General features: G+C 50.1%; 1 protein-coding gene across 5 annotated transcripts in view; it reads right to left on the bottom strand.

The window, feature by feature from the left end:
- The window catches only part of CSMD2 (CUB and Sushi multiple domains 2), a 350,153-nt gene that overhangs the window by 147,850 nt on the left and 176,357 nt on the right, over positions 1–25,946 (bottom strand). For 4 of the 5 annotated variants that reach the window (XM_032132060.1, XM_032132059.1, XM_032132058.1 and 1 more), the window contains 5 exons: positions 21,163–21,250; positions 20,000–20,124; positions 16,460–16,581; positions 10,723–10,826; positions 7,100–7,212 (listed from right to left, as the gene is read on the bottom strand). The exons of the other annotated variant lie outside the window; for it this stretch is intronic. In XM_032132060.1, the coding sequence (XP_031987951.1) occupies positions 7,100–7,212; positions 10,723–10,826; positions 16,460–16,581; positions 20,000–20,124; positions 21,163–21,250 (552 nt within the window). The remainder of the gene's footprint in view (positions 1–7,099; positions 7,213–10,722; positions 10,827–16,459; positions 16,582–19,999; positions 20,125–21,162; positions 21,251–25,946) is intronic. 5 annotated transcript variants of the gene reach the window in all.

Genomic DNA, 25,946 nt, shown 5'->3' with positions numbered 1-25,946 from the left:
CAGACTTGGATTAAATATCAGAAAATAATTGTTCTCTGTGAAGGTGGGGAGGGGCTGGAAAGGAATTCCCACAGAAGCTGGGGCTGCCCCTGGATCCCTGGAAGTGTCCAAGGCCAGGCTGGACGGGGCTTGGAGCACTCTGGGATAGTGGAAGTGTCCCTGCCCATGAACTGGATGATCTTTAAGGTCCTTTCCACCCCAAACCATTCCAGGGTTCTGTGACAATCCCAGCTGAAATGAAAAAATAAAATACAGGGAACAAATGAAAAACACAGGGATCCAAAGCAGCTCCTGTTCTGCATCTGCTCCAGGAACTTCTGAATTCCAGGGACCACATCTGGCTGAACAAGACCCACCCTCAGCCCCCTGGCACAGGGACACAGAGGGAATTTGCCGCATTGTCCCCTTTCCTTCCCTCCCCACCCCATTCCCATTCCTGCCTTGTCCCGACACGGAGCTAATCCCTCTCTCCGTGTGCATTTCGACTCCAAATAAACCCCAGACACAATTTCCTGTTATCTCCTGCTCCCTCCAATTCCCTGCCCTGGATCACTATTAGCTCCAAAACTTCATTCCTTCATCCCTCCTTAGTGTTCCCACATTATTTCTCTGCTCCACGCTCCTCTCTGCTCCCACACCCTCTGGTTTTTATCCCCATCATCTCTGATCAGTCTCGCTGTCTTTTCTCCCCACTTCCAATTTCTTGCACCAAATTGGAAATCTTTTTTATGACACTTCCTTTACAGAGGAAAATCGTGGCAGCCGGGATTTGCATGACTCCCTCTAATGTCCCAATTTGGCTGGAATAACAACGAGCACCTTCATTATTATTCTGGCTCCAGGCAACTCCAGATCCAGGTGTATTTTGAGCAGAAGTCACACGGCACGGAGCTTCTGCTGCATCTTGAGCTGAAAACTCACTGGCAGCTAATGAAGCATCCCCAAAATAATTTAACATAAATTAATATTAAACTTCTCGTGAGATAGGCTGTGGTTTTTGCCTCTCAGTGAAAGCACTTTGCCAGGGTTTACGGATCTTCCTGCAGAGTCTCCAAATCCAACTGTTCAGGAGCTGCACTTGCATATCAGGGATGGAAAATAAAGAGTATTTTGGGTGTTGAAGCTGCACTGAACTGTGCATTCCTCCCCCCAAAACTGCACAAGGCCAACAGTGCCTATCAGGAAATGAAAATGCAGCTTTAAAACTCAAGGAATAGCAAGGAGCTGGGATGGGAAGGAGCAGATTTGGAACATTTATCAGCAAGTCTGACAGAGCCAGGGGGCTGTGAGCACTCCCTGCTGCCACTCAGCTGCCCTGAAACACCCATGGCTGTTATTCCTTCCCTTCCCACACCTTGGAGCCTGGAAATCCAGCGTTAGCCAGGGCCAGTGATGGCTCTGTGAGCTGCAGGGGCTGTCCCCAGTGTCCCCAGTGCTGCTGTCACTGGGGCAGCAGCGCAGCGTGCTCAGGGAAGGAGCTGTTGGATGTCCTGGGATCCCTCTGGTTGCTGGAATTTGGTGAGGATTCTCCATCCCTGGGAGTGTCCCAGGCCAGGCTGGAGCACCCTGGGACAGTGGGAAGTGTCCCTGCCCACGGACTGGGATGGGCTTTAAGGTCCTGTCTGATCCAAACCATTCCATGATTCTGTGACGCCAACACACCTCGCTCCAGCCATCCCTCAGAGCATGGAGCGGGTGTGGATTCACCTCCCAGCCCATCCTGTACCCAGAGAGAAGGAGAATCAGCCCTTCCCAGGCTGCTCCTGCACACCCAGGGACTCTTCCAGTGCCAACAACAAAACCCCTCCATGCACTGACACAGAAAATTCCCATCGTGGCAGCCCCAAAACTCCTCCACACACGGACACAAACAATTCCTGCCCGACCCCAGCGTGGCAGCCCTGTCCTCCTGAAGCCCACGGGAGCTTCCCCAGAAAGGTCAGAGAGGCCAAAACCCCCCAGCCAGTCCCAAATGCTTCCCTCAGCTCGGGCTGGTGGCTCTGGAGGGATGAGAGCTGCAGGAATTCCACACCAGCTATGGCAGAAGCCGAAGTTCCAGAGCCATAGTTCCAAAGGGAACTGAGAATGTGCAGGATCTCCCTGGCTCCTGTAAAACCAGGATGTGCTGAGGGCGTCAGGAGCTCGGAAAAAACGCAGCCAAGTGAGGGAAATCAGAGCATTCTGACCCTTTGCTGAGGGAGAATAAAGACAACACCAAGAGGTCTCCTCCCTCCTCACCCTTTCCTGTCCCTCTGCACGACCCCAGCTCAAATCAGGGGGTTAAAAACGGGAGAGAAATGAGGAATGAGAGCTCCCAGTTCCCACCCTGCCCTTGTTAGCAGCAGGCAACCACAGCTCGCAGGTTTCATCACCTCACAGAGGTCGGGAAACGGAATTTATGCAGAAATTCCATTTTCTGTCCCGAGAAAAATCCCCCAGGTTCCTGCATTTCCCTGCGTAGGGAGTAAAATCCATGAAATAATTTAGCAGGGCAGAAGTTCCACCAAGAAAAAAAAAAAAAAAAAAGGAGCAATTCAAAAAATATCAAAATGTGTTACTTCAGTACGACTGAAACATTCCTCCTGATGGAAGTTTAAAGCAAAATCACTTCCACATTCCAATAATAAAAGTCAAAACTAAACAAGAACATCCAAACCAAGTGTTTTGACATTATTGAAAGGAAACAAGTTGACACGAATCTTTCACAGCTCCTCCATCAAATATTATTCATACAGGGGGAATTTTGACACAACTCCGTTTTCTGAGGGAAAACGTGGCAGCAGGAATTCTGCACAGCTCTTTGCGCTCTTTGCTGTGGTTGCTGTGGGGGAAATTGGGGCCTGGAGAGCAAAGCCTCCCTCACACACCCTGCAGGCTCCCCCAAATCCAGGCTGTGCCTCTCCTGCGCTTCCATTGGAATTTCTGCTCCTGCCTGGCTCGGTTCTGGGGGGAAATGAGGATTTTGGGAGCTGCCAGCAAGCAGAACTCTGGTTTGTGGAAGGGATAGCCATAGGGTGAAGCATTTGTGAAACCTGAGGAAACCCCACAAGTGTCACCCCCAGTCAGGAAAGTATTTTACCTCACACACGGGATTCTGTGTTTTAATTAATGTGGCTGAATTAATTAAAGCTAATGGTGTCAGGCAAGAACCTGGAGGAATCAGGACTAGGGAGTTTCTGTTGCCTTTTAGTTTTTGATTCCAAGAATGAATCAAAAAGGGATCAGCTCGTTCCAACCCAAAGGATCCTCTGGTTCTGACCCCATTGAAGGGGTGGAACAAGATGGGTTTTAAGGTCCCTTCCAAGCCAAACCAGTCTGGGATTCCCTGAATGAGGAAAAAATGGATCTAAAGAGGGAACACAACAAGGAGGGGATGAAAAAAAAGAAAAAAGCCCTTCCTGCTTCTCCCTCCCAGCTGAAGCCACCAGAGCAGAGCAAGTGCAGCAGCTGGGCCTGGCTTTGGCAGGATCAGCACCACCCCAAACCCTGCCTAAGCTTTGGGCAAGGCTTAAACGCCAGGAACACGGCCCTGGCAGAGCTCAGCTCTGCTCAGCATGAGCTCAAAGCCCTTCTGTGGCTCAGCAGCACTTCAGAGCTCGGGGTTTGTGTGAAGCTCAGCACACGGAATGGGAAAGCAGAGCAGGAGGGACGGGAACCCTCAGCCTCCTGAGAGAGCCCCATCAGCAACAACACGGGGGGAGGTGACGCAGAACCCCAAAAATTAAACCCAGGGCTGGATTTCCACCTGAATAAAGGGAAAAAGAGCTGCAGGAAGCCTGTCCCAGCAAAGCCCAGCTCGATTAAAAGCACCAAAAGCAGCAGAGGAAATCTCCAGCTCCGGCCTTGCAGAGCTCCCGAGCCTCTTCAGCACCGTGGGGCTGAATTGCAGCTGGGAGCTGAGCTCTCCACAGCCAAAGCCTTGCTCAGCACTCCCCTGACAATGAAGAGCCTTTAATCATCCCCTGCCTGCAGCAGGGGGGCTCGGGGCACACACCTGAGTCAGCTCCAACCTGATTCCAGCAGAAATCCAAATTAAATCAGTGTGGGAGTGCCCATAAATCTGGTTTTAAATTGGAACTCTCGCTTTCTAGTAAAATAATACAACATGAAATTAAAATCTGGCTTTGTTCTGTTGGTTTTTTTTATTATTATTTTCATGCTTTAATGTTCTTACCACGGGAATTTATAAATTTACAAATTAATTTACTTTTATGCTATTGCTGGGAATAAACTCAGGTTCATCAGCAGAAGGAATAAGGGGTTTGGTTTTTTTTTTGGGAAACTTCAGTCCACTGATGGGGAAAATCCCTCAGAAGGAGATTATGGGGGTCTGAATCTTCTTTAATCAATCCTAAATTTCTCAGGAACTTCTGAAAAACGTGACCTGAAGGAATCTTTTATTCCAGCTGTTACAAGGGGCTGGGAATTCTACAAGAATACCCTGATGGATGTGGAAGGCATCAGCTCCAGGGGAAGGTGTTTTCCCAAAAAATCACCCAGGATTAAAGGGAAAGAGGGAGAAGAGAAGCCCCAGGACCCTGGAAGGCTTGGAGCCCTCTCCCAAAAGTTGCAGCAGTGGGGAGGAAGGAAAGGATTCTCCAGCAAAGTGGAGCTTAACCCCAATTCCTTCTGCCAAGCACTGGAAATCCCAAACCATTGTTCATTAGGATGAAAAAACGTCTGTTCACGAGGATAAAAGTTGGGATTGGAGATTTAGGAGTGATTTTGGGGAACATCAACGAGCCAGACCCTCAGCCTGGCAGAGCTGAAGTGAGAATCAATGATTTACACACACTGGGCGTTTGCTCCAAACTCATCCCTTCTTTGTGTGAACACTGGGAAAACCCCAAATCCAGACTCTTGGTGCTCTCCATGCCCTCCCTGGTGCAGATATTATTTTTTACCCTCACAGGAAGCAGAAGGACCTGGCTGGGCTCCCCAAATCCCAGCATTAAAAATCCAATGGCGCATCCCCCTCCTCAGCAAGGCCTTCCAGCAGCTCCTGGGAGCAGCACCCATCAATCTATTGCCTGGTGGAGGTGGCAGCCTCTGGGATTGCATTCCCCTCATTCCAACTCCCCATTTTGGGATGGATGGATGTCCAACACACTCCACCCTCCCGTCAGGCAGATTTTCAGTCCTGACTCTCCACAGCTCCATCAGCTCTGATTTTCCTCTCACAATTAGGCCATAAAACTGATATTGGAACTTGACAGGAGTTGCCCAGAACTCCAGAATGCATTTGGGAATTGGCAATTCCCTCTCCCTTGGATGCCTCTTGCTCTGCAGCTCCAAGCATTTGCAAAAATTCCGGGATTTTTGTGGCCAGGGCTGAGGGAGGGCAGCTCAGCCCCCAGCATGGGCTGGGTTTGCTTGTCCATGCACGAATCCGTTCAGCAGGGTCAGCAAAGTGCTGGAAAAACTGCAAAGATACCCAGGAAATGAGGAAAGATTTCATGGAATTACAGGAGTTGTTGTTGGAGCGGCTGAGGGAGCTGGGAAAGGGGCTCAGCCTGGAGAAAAGGAGGATCAGGAGGGAATTTTTCACTCTCTGCCTGACAGGAGGGGGCAGCCAGATGGGATCTGGGATCTGTTCCCAGGGAACAGGGACAGGAGGAGAGGGAATGGCCTCAGGCTGGGCCAGGGGAGTTTGGGTTGGATTTTAGGGAATATTTCTGCATGGAAAGCATGGTCAGGCCTTGGAAGGGGAAATTTGGAGTCCTCATCCCTGGAGGTGTCCAAAGAATCCCTGGATGTGGCACTCAGTGCCCTGGGCTGGGGACAAGGTGGGGACTGGGAACAGTTTGGATTCAGTGACCCTGGAGGGCTTTTCCAGCCTCAGCGCTCCTGGGATTCTGCTGTGCAGGAAGTGGAGGAGCAGATCTGCCCCTGGAAGCTCCAGTTCCACAGGATTCCAAGGCCTGAGTGACAACGGGGGATTGGGGGGCTCACAGGGAGCAGGAGCAGTTCCCTTATTAGGATATTCCTGTAAAATATCCCAGTATTCCTGAAATCCTGGGAAAAGCCCAGTATCCCAGCAATCCTGTAAATAGCTCAGTATCCCAGAAGTCCTGTAAAACATCCCAGCATCCCTGAAATCCTACAAATACCTCCAGCATCCCTGAAATCCTGCAAACATCCCAGCATTCCTGCAATCCTGTAAGTACCCCAGCAGTCCTGAAATCCTGCAAACACCCCAGTATCCCTGCAATCCTGTACAAATCCAGCATTCCTGCAATCCTGTAAATAACTCAACATCCCTGAAACCCTGTGGACTATCCCAGCATCCCTGAAATCCTGTAAAATATCCCAGACTCCGTGCAAACACCTCAACATCTTAGAATCCAGTAAAAAGCCCAGCATCAGGACCTGTTCCCCCCCAGGCTCCCTGCCCATGCTGTATTTGCTCCAGCTGGGTCTTCCAGGAGCTCAGGTCTCTCAGGCTCCTGGGATTTGCTCCCGGAGCTCCCTCAGCAGCAGCAGCAGCCCCAGGGCCAGGCCCTGGCACCCCCTGGAGCAGGGACAGCCACGGGAAACCCTTCAAAAACGACCCGAGGGCTGATGTGCATCTGGGGCCTGGAGGATCCAGAGCTGAATGTTCCTGCTGGGCACTTCCAGCAGCTCCCAGGGACACTTCTCCCCTCACATTTTCCCTGTTTTTGCCAACACCTGTGACAACAGCAAACACAGCAGCTTAGGCCAGACTGGAGCACTCGCATCTTGCTGCATTCCGTGAGTTTCTTTGAAAAAAACCCCAGGATGAACTTTTATTTTATTCAAAACACTCCAGCCTAGTCCCAGTTTAAAGCATTTGACACCAGTGCTCTGCTGGAACCATCGATTCCCCCATCCCCTCCCTTCCCACAGGCAGTCAGCTGAGATTCCCAACTCTTTTCCAAGAAGACACGAAAAGGCAATGGGACAGTCCCCACCCAGCCAGCCTGGATGGGAAAGGAACCAGCAAAGCTCCTCTCAAGGAGAAAAAAACCTCCAGAGCTTCGATTTCTTTAGAGAAGCTCCTTCTTCTCCCGAATCACTGCACTCAGCTCGTCCCTGATCCTTTGGAAACGTGGGAATTGGGAAGAGGAGCTTGGATTACCTTCATAGGTGGCTTTGAAGCCCAGCAGGTTGCTGACACTGTCGGTCTGGAACAGGAGCCACATCTGGTGCTGGGTGCTGACGATGAGGTCGGGGACGGTGGTGCCCGTCAGGCTGCAAAAAACATCAACAGCAGCAGATCAACAGCCTTGAAGTGTCCTCAGACTCACCCACCCTCAAATAAAGGCCTCTGCAGGAGCAGAAAAATGCCAAACTAATTAAGAGTCATCCCAAAACAAAGAAAATTTACTGGAAAGTTCCTGGGGAAAGATTCCACTGTCCAAAAAACTGGGGGATTTTCAAGTCTGATGAAAATCCTCTCATGCCCTGCACTCTGCCCCCACAGTGAATCTTCTCCCACCACCCTTGCTGCAATCATTACAACTCACTGCCATTATTGCAAGAGATCATCCAGCAGCAAAAGGAATCGTTTCCCTGCTGGCTGAGGCAAAACATCAGCAAACAAATAAAGTCCCAGAACCCAAACTGCGCCCTGACCGACTGAATCCTCCCAACTGCCCTCGCAGCAGTTTCCAGTGCTACAAAAAATTGCTTCCCACCCATTCCCTGCTGCATTTCCGCCCTGAGAGAAGCTTCTGCAAGGATCTAAAAAACATAAAAGCACCTGGCAGACAAGGCACAAGCCCCAAATCTGCTGAACACCCTCTGAGCCCTTCAGAAATGCCACTAATCCCGGCAGGATCAGCGCTCTGCCTTCCCCTCAGGATCCTCCCAGGAGAGCTGAGGAGATTTAGGGAGATGTCACTGATCCCTCCCTGTTAATGAGGCTCATTCAGCCTCTGGGATTAATCACCTCGGTGTGGTTCAACACAGCTTTAGAGCGTTATCCCCACCCACACGAGCATCTTTTCCACAGGCAGATGCCCACGTGGAGCTCAGCTCTCTCCCTTCCCTGCACTCCTGGAAAGGGAACAGCGTGGGCAGGACGATTATTCCAGGAGCAGGGCTGTTGTGTTGCCTGTGTTTAATGTTGTGATTATCCTGTTCCAGCTGAGGTATTATCTGCGAGAAATTTAGAAATTAAGTGCAAGTGGAGAGGGACAAGAGGGTTTTTTCTCTTTTCTGTGGTGTTTAAATACACCCAAATTCATCCCCGTGTTCAGCTCTGCGTTGTGCCTGGCCCCAGGTACAACAGCAGCACTTGAAAGGCTCCAGCATTAGAGGGATGTGGAATTGCTGGAGCAAGTCCAGAGCAGGGATGTGGAGTTGATAAAGGGACTGGATCCAGGCTGGGAGAGCTGGGAATGTTCAGCTGGAAATGCCAGCACCTGCAAGGATTGCAGGAGAGCTGGAGAGGGACTCTGCATCAGGAACTGGCGTGCCAGGACAAGGGGGAATGGCTTCAAGCTGGACAAGGGGAGAATTGGGTGGGATATTGGGAAGAAATTCCTCTCTGGGAGGGTGGGGAGGCCCTGGCACAGGGTGCCCAGAGCAGCTGTGGCTGCCCCTGGATCCCTGGCAGTGCCCAAGGCCAGGCTGGGCAGGGCTGGGAGCAGCCTGGGACAGTGGAAGGTGTCCCTGCCATGGCAGGGATGGAACAGGATGAGCTTTAAGATCCTTTAAGGTCCTTCTGCCCCAGCCCATTCCAGGATTGTGTGACAGCTCCAAGGGCTGTGTCACCTGCTGGCTGCAGGTGACATTAACTCCGCTCCCTGCCCAGTGCCAGCTCCTTCCCAGGACAGGTATCCCAGGGAAATGGGACCATCCAGAGACCTCTCCTCCCCATCCCTGAGATTTCACAGGCCCCGGGGACAGGGACACCTGCAGCAGCCACTGCTCAAGCTCTCCTGGAATCCAGAGTGTGTTTTTCCCTGGAATCAGAACCATCTCTCCCAATCTCAGCAAAGCTCTCCCAGCTCTGCCCCCGCCTTTGCTCTGTGATTTCTGCTCTGACCTGCAGCAGGAGTTTTATTGATCCCAGGGTGCTGAGAATGAAGCAATGATCTTGTTTTAGTGCCTGTTTTGCATCCCAGAGATGTTCAGGAGCATCATTGTTGATTCTCAAGTTATTTATTTAAGCAGCAGCCAGGCAGGAATGAGGAACATTCCAAGAGGAAAAACCTCCAGGAAAAGCTGCTTCAAAGCTCTCCACATCCTCTGCCACCCCACTTTTAACGAGCTGGGTGATTGATTTGGGTGCTTGTTACTTCAGGAAATCAAATCCTCTCTGCAAATCAGGCAGCTCAGCCTAACAATCTGCTCTGTTCCCATTTTCCAGCGGTGGGAATGAGCCTGGAAACAAATGGTCCTTCCCAGCTCCGTTTGGGATGGAATCTGCTGCTGTGCAACTCCACTCACTCCACAAGTGCATTCCTTGATTGGAAAGGCAGCAGGACTGAGCTCCTCAACAGCCAAGAAGTGAAGAGCAGGAAGAAAATTGGAATTGACAGGAGTTTCTGCATTTTGATTCCTCCAAAGTAACCACACTTTGCATCCAGATGTTATTCCTGATCTGGGAATCCAGCTGACAGTGGGCAGCAAACTCTGGGAAAAGTGATCCCTGGACTTTCAAGCACATTAATCACCACTGTGGTTTTCACAGCTCTCTCCCATTTCACTGCCTTCCAACTTATCCTCCCAGATTATAATCAAATAAATGTTCCTGCTGGGATTAGCACCAGCAGTTTACTGGGAAGCTTCTGGGAAAAGATTCCAGGCACTGCACCTTGCTCAGTCACAGACATTCCAAATCTGCATCAGCAAAGGGCTGAGGAGATAACAGAGTGGGAAAAAGCCATGGAATGATTAAAATCCAATCAAAGGAAAATCTTCGTGGGTTTTAGGCAAACCAAAAGGGATGGAATGGGAAATGATGGCAGGAATTTCTTCCAGGGATCTGCAGGTTTTGACCAAGCAGCTGTGAAGTGTCCTGGGACACTTTAATTACACTTGTGCAATAATCAGCCTTCACATTTCTGTGTGTTCCAGGCTGGGGTTCCTGACCAAGGCCCACCCCTGTCCATGTGCTGGGAAGGAACAAAACCTCAGGGAAACAGAGGTTTGGGAAAGACAAGGAAGTGCTGATATGGGAAAATGGAGTGGGAAGCTGCTTCACGTGGAAAAACAAGAGAAGAGGAAGAATAAAAAAATACAACAAATTTCTCCATCAGTTGCCAGAGCACAACAGCTTTGCTGGAGTGGTTCTGGAGAGGCCTGGAGGGAAAGCAGGACCATCTGTGAGTTCCCTGTGCTGAAGAACCCCCCAGAGAAGATCAGATTTGCAAGCAGAGGATGCAAAAATCCCAAATCCCAGCCTGGAAGCAGCCTCGTTTCCCCAAATGCACCCTGGGTGTGAAATGCTGGGATGTCACTCCAAGATCTTGGATTTACACTCAAACTGATGGCAGCAGGAGACAGAGATCCAAACAGCTCCTGGTGTGTGCCTGCGTTGCTTTTCCTTCCGTATCCCAGCTTTTCTCAGCTCCCCGGAGAGCCTCAGCCTCTCCCTGAGGGGGAGGGAAGCACAGAGGGCAGAACTTTCTGTCCCAGAAATGCCAAGCAGCCCAAAAACCACCGCAGAGGGACAGCAGGGGCAGATCCCAGCCCCGCAGCCGCACGTGGCCAGGCTTCCCCCAGGAGGACTTCCCGGGAATTGTTACTCACACATAAAGCACGGATTTCTGGTCTCCGACCTGGCCTCCGTCCCCCACTGTCAGGGTGTCGTAGCCTCTCTCCAGCTCGAACTCCTCGAAGCTGAGTTTGATCACCTGCCAAAGACGCGGCACAATTAACACAATTAGCACAATTAACACCAACCCCTGCCCTGCGCGTGGATCCCTTGCTCTGTCCAGGAGCAGCTTCCAAGGGCATCAAAATCTCCAGGACATCCCCCAAAGTGCCCAGCTTGGATTTTGCCCGGTGATTTGAATCACCTCTGCCTTATCTCTCCTTGCCCTGCTGACTTGGCTGATAACAATATCCGTGTGCTGGGATTCCAACGTGCCTTTTCCCACCCCTTCCCTCCCCAAAGCTGGAATTCTGGAGGTGGATTTGGATGTGCACACAGGCATGAAGTAAATGCAGAGTCTTTTGCTTTGTGGCTCAGGAAATTCTCCTGGTTCAGGGTCAGAGCAGGAGATAATTCACGGATTTATGTGAATTGCCTCCAGCTGTCTGCAAACACCATCCCCAGCATCATCACATCCTTGTTCCCTGGTTTTTCTCTCCTTCTCCACCCAGACTTTGGCCCCCACAGGATTTCTGCAGCCTCTCTGCATCATTCAGGAGCAGAATTCCCATGGAAGTTTGTGCTCCAAGGCTCTCAGCTGCTTTGGGAATCTCTGCTTTTCAAATGTGATTTAGGGGCAGAGTCCTTAACCCAGCCCGGGACAGGCTGGACAACCAGAAAAGGAAGAGATTAATTAAATTAAACAAGTGCTTCACACCCCCCATCAGCAGAAATCAGCAGAGTTTTTGTTTCTTGGACTCTTTACCTGACCAGCAAAAAAAAAAAAGGCACAGAAACACTCAGATGCACGAGACCTTCATGAATACATTAAATTTCCTGACTATTAACAGATTCAATCACCAAATGTGGGTTGATCCCCATTTCAGCTGCTTCACACAACACAAAAATCATCAGAAGTCATGAAGGAGAAGGAACCAGGTGCGTGCTGAGGACCTCAGAGCCTCGGTGTCCCTCTCCACCTCAGTTTGGGGCAAGGAACCGAAGCCCAGGGAACCCAAAATCTTCCTCTGGTCACTTCTTGCCTTTGTAAGCAGCACCTCCTGCAAAACTTGAGCACGTGTGGATTCCCAGGGGGATAAAAACCCCAAAGTTCAACCCAAAAGTAAAAAAAAAAAAGGTGTTTATACAGCTCAGGCTGAGCTGTCCTGTGTTTTCTCTTCTACAGATGAACACAACATTTTTCAAGGCACAGAAAAACAAATTTAGAGATTTTAGCCATTCTGAAAAGGGTTTTTTTCCCCAAAGGCCCAGGATGGTGAAACAGGGTGATCCTTTAGATGACTCTGGCCCTGTTAATTTGTGTCTAGTACCCAAACATTAACCTGTGCAGGCTGTCACCAAAGCATGAAACGCTGGAATAATGTAATTAATCCAGAGAACATCGAGCTGCAGAGCTGCACACACCATTAGTTCAAGCAGCCACTCAAGGAAGCTGCATCCTGAGCAGTCTGACCCTAATTAAACAACTAATTACATCCCAGCACACTCGTGGCTCAAGAGTTGGGTGCTGAATATTGTGTTTATTTCCCCGTTTTCCTGGGTTGTTTTTTTTTTTTGCTCTGAAAGCTGGGAATAATTTACTGATTCATTAAACAGCCAGAGAGGCACCAGCACCCCCAAACTTGGAGCTGCTGAAGTGACAGGGAGCAATGAGCAAAGCCAGGGAAACGGGATGGGACTCGTGATTCCAAAGCTTTGTGCCACCAAAGTGATTGGAAGTGCAGTGACATCCCGAGGAGGAAAATCCACAAGAATTCCCTCCAGGAGAACAGCAGCTCGTGCAGTTCTGTCCTAAAGCACGTTCCTCATCTCCCCGCTCTCCAAGCTCCAGAATTTCCCCCTCCATTTGGAATAAATCATCCCCTAGAGGGGCCCTTCCTCCATCAGTGAGCTTGGGAAGGGCTTTTTTTGGCTCCAGGTGAGAATAACCCCAGGAGAAACCTCAACCAGCAACATCCATTCTGTCAAGAAAGGGCCAGAAATAGCTTTTATGCAAATCCCCCAATTACCATATGCATTTCTCAGCTCCCCAGTGATTTATTTTTCCCATTGTGGTTGGAATTAATTCCCAGGGCACCAGGGACCAGCTAAAAAAAAAATCAGAATATCCCCCAAATAGGTTTGATGTCCCCCCCCTCTGCACAGGAAATAATCCCAACTTGTCAGCGAGGAGCCCTCGGCCCTGTGGATGCAGAATTCCCAGCAAACTTGGAGGGGATTATGGGGCTCAGTGGATCTCTGGGTTCTTTGCCAAAGACAGAGCAGAGGACTTGCAAATGAGTCCTAAATTCAGCTCCCTGCCTTCCCCACTGCTCCTATTAAAAGCTCCACGGAGCAGGACCTGATCCAAAGACCACTGGAGTCAATAAAAAGATTACAGCGACTTCAGCAGCTCCAGCTCAGGCACAAAACGCTCCTTATTCCCAAGTATTTCATTGGCATTGGAAGTAATTCATCCCCAGTCCTTCCCTGGAAAGGATGGGAAACGCTGGGATCATCCCTGAGGGACGTGCAGGGAGAGCTGTGGCCTTCCCAGAGGAGCTGCTGCTCTTCTCCCAACCCTCCCTGCTCCAGGAGAGCTTTTCCCCACCTGTAAATCAAACTTCCAGCATGAAACACCTAAAACCAAGAAACCCTTTGTAAACCGGCATTATTAATTAAATTAATGAGGTATTTATCATTTCAAAGGAAAAGGAATGGAATCTCTTCACACAAAGGCTGCTGATTTGCTCCAGATTTCAGTGCATGATGAGCAGCCCCTGGAGCAGCACCTGCACTTCCTTGTGCTGTGGAATCTCTGATCCAAGCTGGGAAGTCTTGGAATGAATGGATTTGACCAATTTCAGTCCTCTTTATGATTTAGGAAAGGGTCAGGACTTGCAGGGAGAGCTGTGCCCTTCCCAAGGAGTTGGTGCTTTACTTCCCTGCTTCAGGAGAGCTTTTCCCTCCCTGTAAATGACACTGAAACCCAAAAAACCCTTTACAAACTGACACTATTAATTAAATTAATTAAACCATTTATCATTTCAAAGGAAAAGGAATGGAAGGAAGGCTGCTGATGTCACCAATCCAGATTTCAGTGTATGATGGGCAGGCCCATGGAGCAGCACCTGCACTTCCTTGTGCTGTGGAATCTCTGATCCAAGCTGGGAAGTCTTGGAATGAATGGATTTGACCAATTCCAATCCCCTTTATGATTTAGGGAAGGGTCAGGACTTGCAGACTCTGTGTGTGTTATGACTCAGGCTTCAAAGCTGAGGGAGAAACCAAGCAGGGGAAGAGGAGAAACTTCCTCCAAGGAGAAGTTCCCGTGGAAAAATCACAGAGTTCTGCCCAGGAAGGTCAGAGGAGAAGCTTTTCCCATCACACTGCTGACGGAAAAGCAGGAAAACTTTGGGCACAAGACTGGCACGAAAGCAAAGGAACAGAGAGCTGAAGGCTAGACCTGAATATTCACCACAAAAGGGTCAGTGGAACACTGGGCCGGTGTATTTTCCTCGTGATTTCCATCTCCTCCTTCATAATTTGTAGCAGGAAACCCAAATGGAAGTGGTATCCTATGAAACACCCAGGAAATGTCTGCACCCAGCTCTCCAAGTGCTGTTTTATCCACACAAAAACTGGATGTTGGTGATTTTTGGAGACAAAGAGGTTCAAAAATAACGTAAAAGGATAAAACACCCCCCCACAGCCCGAGCTGTGCTGAATTCCAGCCCCTGGATACCCAGGGAACACTCCAGTGTCCTTCCCTTCCCTGATGAATCCTGGGGCTCATCAACCACTAAACCCCTCCCAATAAAGCAGCACTGAAAGATCTCCTGGTTCCACACTCCATCTCCCAAAATCCGGCTCACTTCCAGGCTCCCGTGCAGCCAAAGCATGGATAATGACAGCCCTGAGCCACACCCTGCCTGGGAATGGGAATGGAGGGATGTTCCTCAGGAAATCGGGATCTGTGCTGGCTGAAGGCTCGGCCTGAGCTCAGCAGGGAGGGAGAACCCCACAGGCCCTTCCTCCATCCTGCCCCTGCTCTGGAGGGAAGGGAAAGGGTCCCATCAGAGCTGCCAGCACTTCCTAACAATTCCCAGCTACAAGCAGGAGATCCTGTGAGTCCGTGAGATTCCCTGCTTGCATCAGGGGCCTGCAGGAATGTCCAGAGGCAAGGGATCATCCCTGGGAGAGTAAATGGGAGCTCGGAGGCTCGGCAGGCTCAGGATTCCTCCAGAACGAACGGAATGATGTTTGCAGGGATCCAGACGCTCAAAGGAACAAAGCCTGTCACCTTCTGTCACCTCAGAAAGGGCCCTTTGAGCTACACAGCAGAGTAATTTCTGTTCTTCTGTGCCAGAGCTGCAGGAGAGACAAGGGCTGAGACTGGAAAAAGCTGTGAGGCACCGAACACTGCCCTCAACTCAATTCCCATTGCCAGGGGAAATGGACAGGGATTGATCTTTCCCAGGCCAGGGCAGCCACAACTCCTTCTCTCCCCACACACTGGAGTCACACCTGGTACAGACTTTCAATCCTTTAGGTATTTAAGGTGTATATATATATATATATATAAAAAGTATTTCAATTTCTAACAGTGCATAAATGTGAATAAATTTGTACCAGTGCATAAATAGCACGAGATAGACCCAAACCTCCCTCCTCTGACCCTGGGGGCTGAAATCCTGCTGGGCAAGGGCCAGCCACAGTCAAAAAACTGGGAATAATCAGCATTCCTGGCACAGCCTCCCTGCCCCAAGGAGCCCTGCCCCAAGAGCTGCTTTGCTGGGCTGCTCGAGCACCTCCCCACCCTCCACACGAGATATCAAAGGGGCTTCGATTACAAATAATTACCCTCACTTTTAATTACAGCCCTTAACAAAGTGAGTGCTCAGCAGGGAGGGAAGGGCAGGGATTTAGAGACAGCTGGGAAACACAGAGAAGAGTCTGTTGGGGGAGAGAAGCAGAGCCTGAGGGGATGAACAAGGCTTTAATGTGAGGGTGGGGAGGGGCTGGGAAAGGTTTCCTGGAGAAGCTGTGGCTGCTCCCTCCTTGGAAGTGTCCAAGACCAGACTGGAAGGGGCTTGGAGCAGCCTGGCATGGTGGAAGGTGTTTGGATGTGTCTGGAGGTGTCTGGAGGTGCTTGGATGTGTCTGGAGGTCTTTGGATGTGCTTGGATGTGTCTGGCTGTGCTCACACGCTCCCCCACCACAGCCCAGCATCCAAACCCCTTCCAACTTCTGTTCCATAAAACACCAGGACAAAGAACCCCCTTTGCTCATCTCCTCCTTCCACGGCTCTGGGGAATCAACAATTCTCCTCAACAACGGCTCTGAACTGAAAGGGAGCGGGTTTGGATGGGATATTGAAGTGAAATTCCTCCTTGTGAGGCTGGGGAGGGCTGGAATGGAATTCCCAGAGCAGCTGTGGCTGCCCCTGGATCCCTGGCACTGTCCCAGGCCTGGCTGAAGCAGCCTGGCCTAGTGGAAGACATCCTTACCCACAGCACAAGATGAGCTTCGAGCTCCCTCCCAACCCAAACCCGCCTGGAATCCCATGAAACACGAGCCTGGAATTCCACGGAACACCACAAACTCGTCCTCCCTGGATCTGCAGAGCTTCCCACCACCAGCCTGGGCACAAAGGGCTGTTCTGAGGACCCACCTTGGCGGGGTTGAGGGCGGTGATGACCCACACGCAGTAGGCGTTGTTGTCGTACTGCACGGGGTAGTTGGGGGACGTGATGATGCCGCTGGGCCCGCGCAGGTACGTGTCACACATCCTGGCTGGGGACACAAACAGGGCACACTCAGCACCGGGGGACCCCCTTCCAGCAGGGAGGGAGAAGGGGTGAGCTCGGTATGGAAGTGGGAGAAGGCAAAAATGAAAACAATCGTTGTTTGCGCGGCCTAAACGGCTCCTTTTTTGCATCCGCGGCACAAAAATGAAGGATTTCTCCGTGAGGAGTGGGGCCATCAAACAGTGATCCCATCAAACCCTGATCCCATCAAACCCTGTTCCCATCAAACACTGATCCCATCAAACCCTGATCCCATCAAACCCTGTTCCCATCAAACCCTGATCCCATCAGTGATCCCATCAAACACTGATCCCATCAAACCCTGATCCCATCAAACCCTGTTCCCATCAAACCCTGATCCCATCAGTGATCCCATCAAACACTGATCCCATCAAACCCTGATCCCATCAAACCCTGTTCCCATCAAACCCTGATCCCATCAGTGATCCCATCAAACCCTGATCCCATCAAACCCTGATCCCATCAAACCCTGATCCCATCAGTGATCCCATCAAACCCTGATCCCATCAAACCCTGATCCCATCAGTGATCCCATCAAACCCTGTTCCCATCAAACCCTGATCCCATCAAACCCTGATCCCATCAAACCCTGATCCCATCAAACCCTGATCCCATCAGTGATCCCATCAAACACTGATCCCATCAAACCCTGATCCCATCAAACAGTGATCCCATCAAACCCGATCCCATCAGTGATCCCATCAAACCCTGATCCCATCAAACCCTGATCCCATCAAACACTGATCCCATCAAACAGTGATCCCATCAAACCCTGATCCCATCAGTGATCCCATCAGTGATCCTATCAAACCCTGTTCCCATCAAACACTGATCCCATCAAATCCTGATCCCATCAAAACCCTGATCCCATCAATGATCCCATCAAACCCTGATCCCATCAGTGATCCCATCAAACAGTGATCCCATCAAACCCTGATCCCATCAGTGATCCAATCAAACCCTGATCCCATCAAACCCTGATGCCATCAAACAGTGATCCCATCAAACAGTGAGCCCATCAAACCCTGATCCCATCCGTGCTCCCATCAAACCCTGCTCCCATCAAACACTGATCCCATCAAACCCTGATCCCATCAAACCCTGATCCCATCAGTGATCCCATCAAACCCTGATCCCATCAAACCCTGATCCCATCAGTGATCCCATCAGTGATCCCATCAAACCCTGATCCCATCAAACCCTGATCCCATCAAACCCTGATCCCATCAAACCCTGATCCCATCTCCCCTCAGACCAACAACCAACCCCCCTCTACTGCTCACGCTGATTTATTTCCTTCCCTCACTCCTTTTTTCCTCACAAAAATCTTTCCCCATCCAGGACAGAGGGAGACCAGGAATGACCCAATTCCTTCCTGATGTCCCCAAAAAGCCCCATTCCCTTTCCTCCTGCACATCAAACCCCCAAAATGCTGCATGAAGAGGATTTATTAGGTCATTATTAAGAATTTATCAGCTGGTTTCCTTCTGTGGGCTCAGAACCAAGGTGGCAACTCAGCTCTGCATCTTCAAAACATCTCAGGTAAAGGAAAAGTGGGAAAAAGTGCTTAAGCAGGGAAAATTTTGCCTGTGGAATGCCTTTGATGTAATATTTAGCTGAAATATTCCACAAAAGAAGTGTGGGGAAAAACATCCTGGTTCTGGAAATGTTCTCTGCTGCTGCGGTGGAGCCCTGAAATTAATTTATTTTTGAAATTTAGTAATTTATTTCAATTTATAATTTAATTTAGGAGATGGATTTGCACATACATGTGGAATCTGCAAGGGTTTTTGTTTTTTTTTCCTGTAAAACATGGAAAAATCATCTCCTGGCTGCACAGGGAACATTGGGAATGGCTGGGAAGCAGCTCAGGAAGGAGCTGAGGTCACTTATCCAGGATCCTAAACCACTCCTGCCTCATACTAGAGCTCCCACAGTGTAAAAAAGAGGGTAAATCCCATTTTTCCCATTTTTCAAGTGGGACTAAGTGACTCTGCCAGGATCCAGAGGGAATCTGCTGTAGATGGGGAAGCTGCAGAACTTTCCCCCGAAGTTTGCTCAATGGGATTAAGGAATTATCACAGCCCAAGAGGTCAAAATCTGAGACTGACTCTGGAATTTGAGAGAAACCCAATGAAAAAATGGAACAAATTGGGGGGGGGGAGGGAAATGTGGCAGAAAGCTGGAATAAATTGAACTTTTTAAAAAGAAGAAAAAACCCAAAAACATGAGAGTCAGCAGCTAAAAAAATTAAGTTGGTTCACAGAAACAGAATAATGCAGGCAAATCCTTTCTTATCTCTTGCAGGAGGACACCATAAATTGCCTTTATAGTGTCACATATTTATGCCAAATATCCTCTTACACTGATTCAATTTATTCCAGGCTTGTTTCAAGAATTAGATGGGATTCCAAGAAAGAAAGAACTGGGGGAAAAAAAAAAAAACCCTATTTATGACTTTAAGAGCTTTAAAGGGATTCAATTAAAAATATTACAAGTTGTTCTTTATTAGCATTACAAATATCACAATGTGACATTTCAGAGAGGGAATGAAAACAAAATGGCCAAGGGCAAAATGGGCATTAATGTTTATTCCATGGAAAAAAAACCCTCCATTCCCTGATGGCTCATGGCACAGGATGAGGCTCCCGGGGGAGCACAGCCCAGAATTCCGACATTTCCAGTTAAAAATCTCTCTCCATCTCAGCTTTTCCAGGTTTTAGTCCAGTTTCCTCTTACAGGATAAGGAGGAGAGGGGAGAAAATACTTGGAATAGGGAGAGGGATCTTGCTCCATTTTACATCCCTGTACAAAAGGAATGTTCAGGAGAGAGGGAAGGGGGGGGATTTAGGGACAGCTGGGAAATTCGTGGAAGAGTCTGTGGGGGGAGAAGGGGGTGCAGAAACAGGGACTGAGGAGCTGAACAAGGTTAGGGTGGGGAGGCCCTGGAAAAGGTTTCCCAGAGAAATCGTGGATGCCCCATCCCTGGAAGTGTCCAAGGCCAGCCTGGGATTGTGGAAGGAACAAGATTTTCCTTAAGGTCCCTCCCAACCCAAACCACTCTGGAATTCTCTGACCTTGCCAAGGGATGACCTGAGGGAGGGATGGGTGAGAAAAGGGACATGAAGGAGCTGGGAATTCCCACAAATCCCAAAATCCAGCCAAGCTGAGCCCCCTCAGGCTGCCCCATCCCTGGGAGTGTCCCAGGCCAAGCTGGAGCAACCTGGGATAGTGGAAGGAACAGGATGGTCCTTAAGGTCCCTCCCAACCCAAACCACTCTGGAATTCTGTGACCTGAGGGCAGGATGGGTGATGGAAAAGGGATGTGAAGGAGCTGGGAGTTGCCACAAATCCCAAAATTCAGCCAGGCTGAGCCCCCTCACCTCTGCAGACGGGCCGGTGGTCGCTCCAGGCCACGATGATGTCGCTGACTCTCTTGCAGGTGATGCTCTTGGAGCCCTGCAGGTCGTAGCCCTCGTTGCAGGAGAACTGGATGCTGGAGCCCAGCCTGGAGAGGGGACAGAGGGGACATCAGCCTTGTCCTGCCTCGTGCATCCCAGGATTTGGGGCCAGAGCCGTGCCCTGGCCCCACAGGCAGCAGTGGGAAGGGAGGAGGGACTGGCTCTGCCTCCCCCTCTGCCTCCCCCTGTGTCCAAATCCCAGTTTTTAGTGACATTTCAGGAGGAATTTCATCCACAGCCCCAGCAGAGGACACGCTCAGCATTCTCATAAAGTGAAAAAAAATCTCCTTTATCAGCTGAGAGTTCTGTTCTTTATTCTGTGGTTTGGATTCAGAGCCTTTGCTGCTGCAGCTGCTTTGTTCACTGAGGCAACACAATCCAGTTTGCAGCGGCTGGGAATTCATCCCGTGGCATTTAGGGACTGTTGGGAATTCCCTTCCCTCCGCCCTCCCCCCTTTGCTGGATTTGAGGGGAATTTGACAGACTGGGGTTCAACTGAGGGACACTTCCCATGAGCAAAACAGCCCTGGCCAGCAAAATGAGATGAAATATCGATTCCCCACAGCCACCAGCAGGCTGGGGCATCCCAGCACTGCGCAAGGGAAAACTGGGAACTGGAAAGGGATAACAGCACTGTCTGAAACTCCATAAACCCCAATTATCTGGCCCCACATGGACTCAGTGCCAAGGAACCTCAGTCCCCTCAAATACTCTGAGGGCAGGGCCGTGCTGGGGCTTGAGCTAATTTGAAAAGCGATTTTTTATTTTGCTGTTTCAGTTTTCCTGCATTTAAGCAGGGCAGGGATGAGAGCAGACAGGGATTCTACAGCCTGGACTGGGAAAGGATGAAATGGGAAAGGATAAAATGGATTGGGAAAGGATAAAAATACTCCGAGAGATCTTTAGAGACCCTCAGTGGGGCAGCACACACGTGAAGGGTTTTCCACACGCGTTCCCCAAATCTGGGCAGGATTTTGGGAGGGGCAGAGGGTGACTGCAGACAGAGCCCTCCACGCCAGGAGCACACGCAGGGACAGCCAGGAGCTCTGCAGCATGCACAGAACACGCACAGAAAAGGTTCTTACCTAAAATCGTTGCCTATCCTTTTGCCTCTCTCGGGAATCCCAGGGTCTGGACACAAATTATGTCCCTGGGACACACCAACCTGAGTTACTACAAAGCAAAAAACAGCACATACAGAGACAGAATAGCAAAGGAAACATTCTTTCAGCAGCTGTCTTGGTGGATGTGGCGAGAAAAATGGCAACTGGTAGCTCGAAAACCTCGATGTGTTCCTTTTTGCTCCGGAAAAACAACGGCTTTGGAAAGAAATATCCCGCTCAGTTTATGCACCCGAGTGTTTTCTAGGAAATGCCAGCTAGGGACACAGCTTTCCCTCCGTTCCACTACAGAAATACCTCTGGAAAGAGTTGGTTTTTTGGTTTTGTATTTCATTCTGCTGAAGGACATCAATTACAGAGCCCATTTCCTGTGATTAAAACGCCACCTGCACCTCTCCAAGGTGAACTCGTACCCTCCAAGCCCAGCCCAGTGTGCCAGGCAAAGAAAACAACTCCATGAAAAGGCAGGTGGGTGATCCCAGGGGGAAAAACCAAGCACAGAACGAGAGGGAGAAAGGAGAGGGGAATGCGAGTCGAGGGTTTTAAAGTGAAGTCATTTAGTTGGAACATGGAAAATTTTATGGAGCAACCTCGATGCCAACAAACATGAAATCCATGGAGCGGTGACCAGCGCTGGACAAACCTCCCAGCTCCATCCTCAGCCTCCCCATTTCCAGCCCTCTCCAACCTGCCCAAGGCGCAAAGGAGCGTTCAGGGTGGGGAAACCTGGGGGGGTTCCACAGCCCTGGCACAATCCTGCTTTCCAATCGGAATTCCAGCACGGTAATATGGGACAAAGGGGTGATTTTGCCACGGGAATTCAGTTTTCTCTGCACCCAAAACACCACCACTGTGTTTCTCGGCCGTGACGCTGAAGCACTGAGACAACCCCATTCCCGCTCCACCTCTGCCTGCTGCCGGATTGCAGGGAAAAAAATCCCAGCACTCATTCCAAACACTGTGCCCCCAAGGTCACTGCCAGGAGGAGGGTGGCACCGAGGTGACACCAGCTCCTGGGGAAGCACAGCCCAAAATTCCCACGTTTCCAGTTAAAAATCTCTCTCCATCTCAGCTTTTCCAGGTTTTATTCCAGTCTTTCCTCTTACAGGATAAGGAAGAGAGGGGAGAAAATACTCGGAATAGGGAGAGGGATGATCTTGCTCCATTTTACATCCCTGTACAAAAGGAATGTTCAGGTGTGCAGGAGGGAGCACGAAAACACTGGCGTGGGAAGGGCAGGCACGGGGAGAATCCGCCCACACTGGACACACATAAAGCCAAGACCATGCAATATTTGGGAATTATCCACTGGGGAATCCCCAGTGCATCCCCAACTGCAGCTGGGAGACGGGCGTGTTCCCACAAGGAGGGAAGGATTGATGGTTCCCAACTTTTGCCCATCCCAAAAATATCCCAGCTTCTCCTCAGCATTAACCCCTCTCTGATGCCCTTTAAGTCCTTTTTAGGAATTCCCTTTCTAAGGCCCTTTTTTTCCTCCCTTCCCACCGTGCTGGAGCAGGGATGAGGCTGGGACTGTCCCCACACATGGCTCTGTTTTCCCACATGATGCTTTGGTGCTCTGAGCTCTCCTCCGTGTGTGAGGGCCCAGAGATGACAGAGACATGGATTCATGGAAAACAGCCTCCCAGGGGATTGTATTCCCACTTTTCCATGCCCCTAACCCCTTGTTAAGCTCACTCAGGTGGGGAGGCAGCAGCACCCAAGCAGCACCCGGCATCCCTTGATTTTTTATAGCTCCAAAGCTTTGCTGCCACCTCTCACAGGCCCAGAGAATTCCAAATGCATCCCCGAGTGTGAAGGAAGGGAGCCCATGGAGGCAAATCCCAGCTTCTGACAGGAAACTTCTTGGCTGAACGAAGTCCCCAGGTGCCACCATCCTCTCTGGGGTTCCTTCCCTGTCCCCCTACACACACAGAGGGGACGCCTGTGCTCAGGCGGCTCCCAACGAACGAAAATTCACCTCAGGATGAGGGACACAAAGGGGTTTTATGTCCCAAGGCCATGAGGGAGTGAAGGAAAAGTGCTCCAACTCCTCTTCTTACCCCTAGAACTTGTCCAGAGTGAAACCTCCCTGATCAGACACACCTGTGAAGTGCCCACCCCCAGCTTCCAGGGCTGCATCCCAACACCTGCGAGCTCTTCCTTGGATAAAAAATCACATTTCCACAGCAAATTCCTCCTCCCATGGTCAAACCCCCCCCCAGACCACCCCTTTTGTGCCCCCCAGAGTGGGCCACTGCTGTCACACCCAGTGATTATTTCCCATATCGGATAAAAACAAAGCCTGGGATTCAAAACTTTGGGAAAAAACAAGGCCCCGGATTCCCAGGAAAACACAGCCCCTGGAGGAGAGTTTGTCAGTCCCACTGCTGAGGCCTAACTCCAGTTCATCCCTCGTTAGCTGGAGATTCATTAACACCTAAAACCACCTGTAGATGAAGCAGAGAACAGGGCAGATGAAGCTGAGCAAGGGGGGAGAGGGAAGATATCTCCATATCCTGGGAGTTGGGGAATTTCCCTTTTAAGGAGAGTGAAAGAAAAGGAGGAGATGGATCAGATGCTCATTTACAGCAACTTCTGTTCTCTGCCTTTTGTTCTGAGCACACATGCACACAAATGCAGCCAGCCCAAAGGTTCTAAACCGGATTTGTCATGCTGAGAACTCGCTGTCAGCGCCGTGTTCACCTTCCCAAAGCTTTATCCGTGCTGTGCCATTCCCAAATGAACCCTTCAAGGTTACTGGAAAAACAACAAATCCCGGAAAATTGGGATGAACTGCTCCCTTTCTGTATTAGAAGCTCAGGAATTCTCTCCCCCAACCATGGGATTGGTTTTCCATCCCCTCATTCTCCTGATTTTTTTCCATTTCTTTCTCCTGGTGCATTCAGTGACAGCCAGTTCCGATGGCTCCGTTTGCCACTGCAATTTGCTGCTAAAGTCCTCTTTAGTCCTAGCTCTCTTAATAAAAAAAGTTCACTGAAGGATTCCCAAGGGACAATTTCTCACCAAACTGTGGAACTACAAAACAAAGCAGCACCTAAAAACCTTTGACAAAGCCCCAACGTTTCTCAGCATGAGATACACACTGAAAGGAGGGAATCCTTTCTCCTGGCAGGAGGGCTGGGAAGGACAGGAATTAGTTGGTTTAAAGGGTTAATCTGTGTGGTCACAGCAGGGCTGGGAGTTATTCCATGCAAACTTCTGGGCAAGGTTACAAAAATCAAAAATCCTGAGAGCAGGGAGCTGATTCTGGGGTGCAGGGCTCACCCCAACCAGGTCTTGCTGCATTTCCAACCCCCACAGATCCTTGAGCACCCAAACCCCAGGGATTAAGTGATTCCAGAACCTCAGTGACACTGACCCAGACATGAAACACTCCCAGGTTTAGCAACACCACGCGCAAAAAGGTGCTGACCCTGGGAAAGACCAATTCCAGCTGCAAACGTTCCACCTGGAGAATTCCAAACCTCCATTTCCCACCTTGTGCTGCCCCAGAACAGCTCCGAAGATGCAGGTCCACAACCCCTCCCAGAACTCCAGAACTCACCAACCATTCCCAGGGTGTCCCACCCAACCCAAGCAAAGCTTCTCCCCCAGCCCAAGGTGGCTCCTGTGTCCCTCACCCGGGGCTGTCCCAGCACCACGGACACTCTCACACCTCCCCCCATCCACAAACTCCCACACACTTGGCTGAGACCTAAAAACTGCTCAACCCCCCCCAAAATGACTTTGCAAAGCAGATTTTGACCGAGCTGGACACGCACAGAATTTCCACTCCTTCATCCAAGCCCTTCCAGTAACCCCACGGGGCCTCTCCACGTGGGCCTCACCCAAACACCACAAAAGCCACTTTGATGCTGCTTTGTAAAACCCAAACACCACAATTTTCCCACTGTGGGACCTGGAATATCCCCATTTACACTCTGCATTCAGCGGCAGAAACAGCCTCCAAAACAAGACCTAAAATTTAAAACTATTTCTTCTACCTGCATTATTTTTCTCTCTGTATTATTTTCCCTCCAGAAGCGATTCAAGCAAGACTTCCCAATAATTTTACTGATGGTGAGCAGTACAAGGCACTTAATTAGGAATTCAAACGAGCACATTCCACTAAAACTGAGCACAACCAGCACCACCCCCCAAAATTCCGTATCTTTATGTGGTTTTTTTTTTCCCCTGCAATAACACAAGCAGCTGTTACATCACTGCATTTTGCCTCCACTCAGACACACGGAACACACAGGGTTTAATCTCACCAACCAATCCCAAACCCAAAAACCTCTGCAAGACCTGCAGGATTTAAACCTGGATTCTTCCAGGGAGGAAGATTTTAGGCCAGGTTTTAGCACGTGGAAAGAAAACATTGCTGGTGGGAATAACTGAAAATAAATCAGGGACTTGAAGGTCTTTTCCAACCTTAATGACTTTAGGATTTCATGGCTCAGCTTGAAGTGCTACCAAGAGACACAAGAATTCCTGAACTTCTGGTATTTGAGCCAGAGCCAAGTGGAAATTGCTCTGGGATGGGAAATTCCTTTAAGCAGCCTGTCCCACCTGTGTCATTATCTGGGATGCAGACTCAGCTCATGGAAGTTTGGGAGCACGAGGGGCACGGCCAACCCTGCAAATTCAACAGGGAACAGAGCAGATAAAGCCGTGCAAAAAGCCCCAATTTTCCTGGCGCCATCTCCTCGGGAATCAGCACTTCTGCAGCTGGAAATTCCCTG

Source organism: Corvus moneduloides, chromosome 23, assembly GCF_009650955.1.
Source record: "Corvus moneduloides isolate bCorMon1 chromosome 23, bCorMon1.pri, whole genome shotgun sequence".
Classification (NCBI taxonomy): Eukaryota; Metazoa; Chordata; class Aves; order Passeriformes; family Corvidae; genus Corvus; species Corvus moneduloides.
This window is presented reverse-complemented; position numbering and strand designations above follow the sequence as displayed.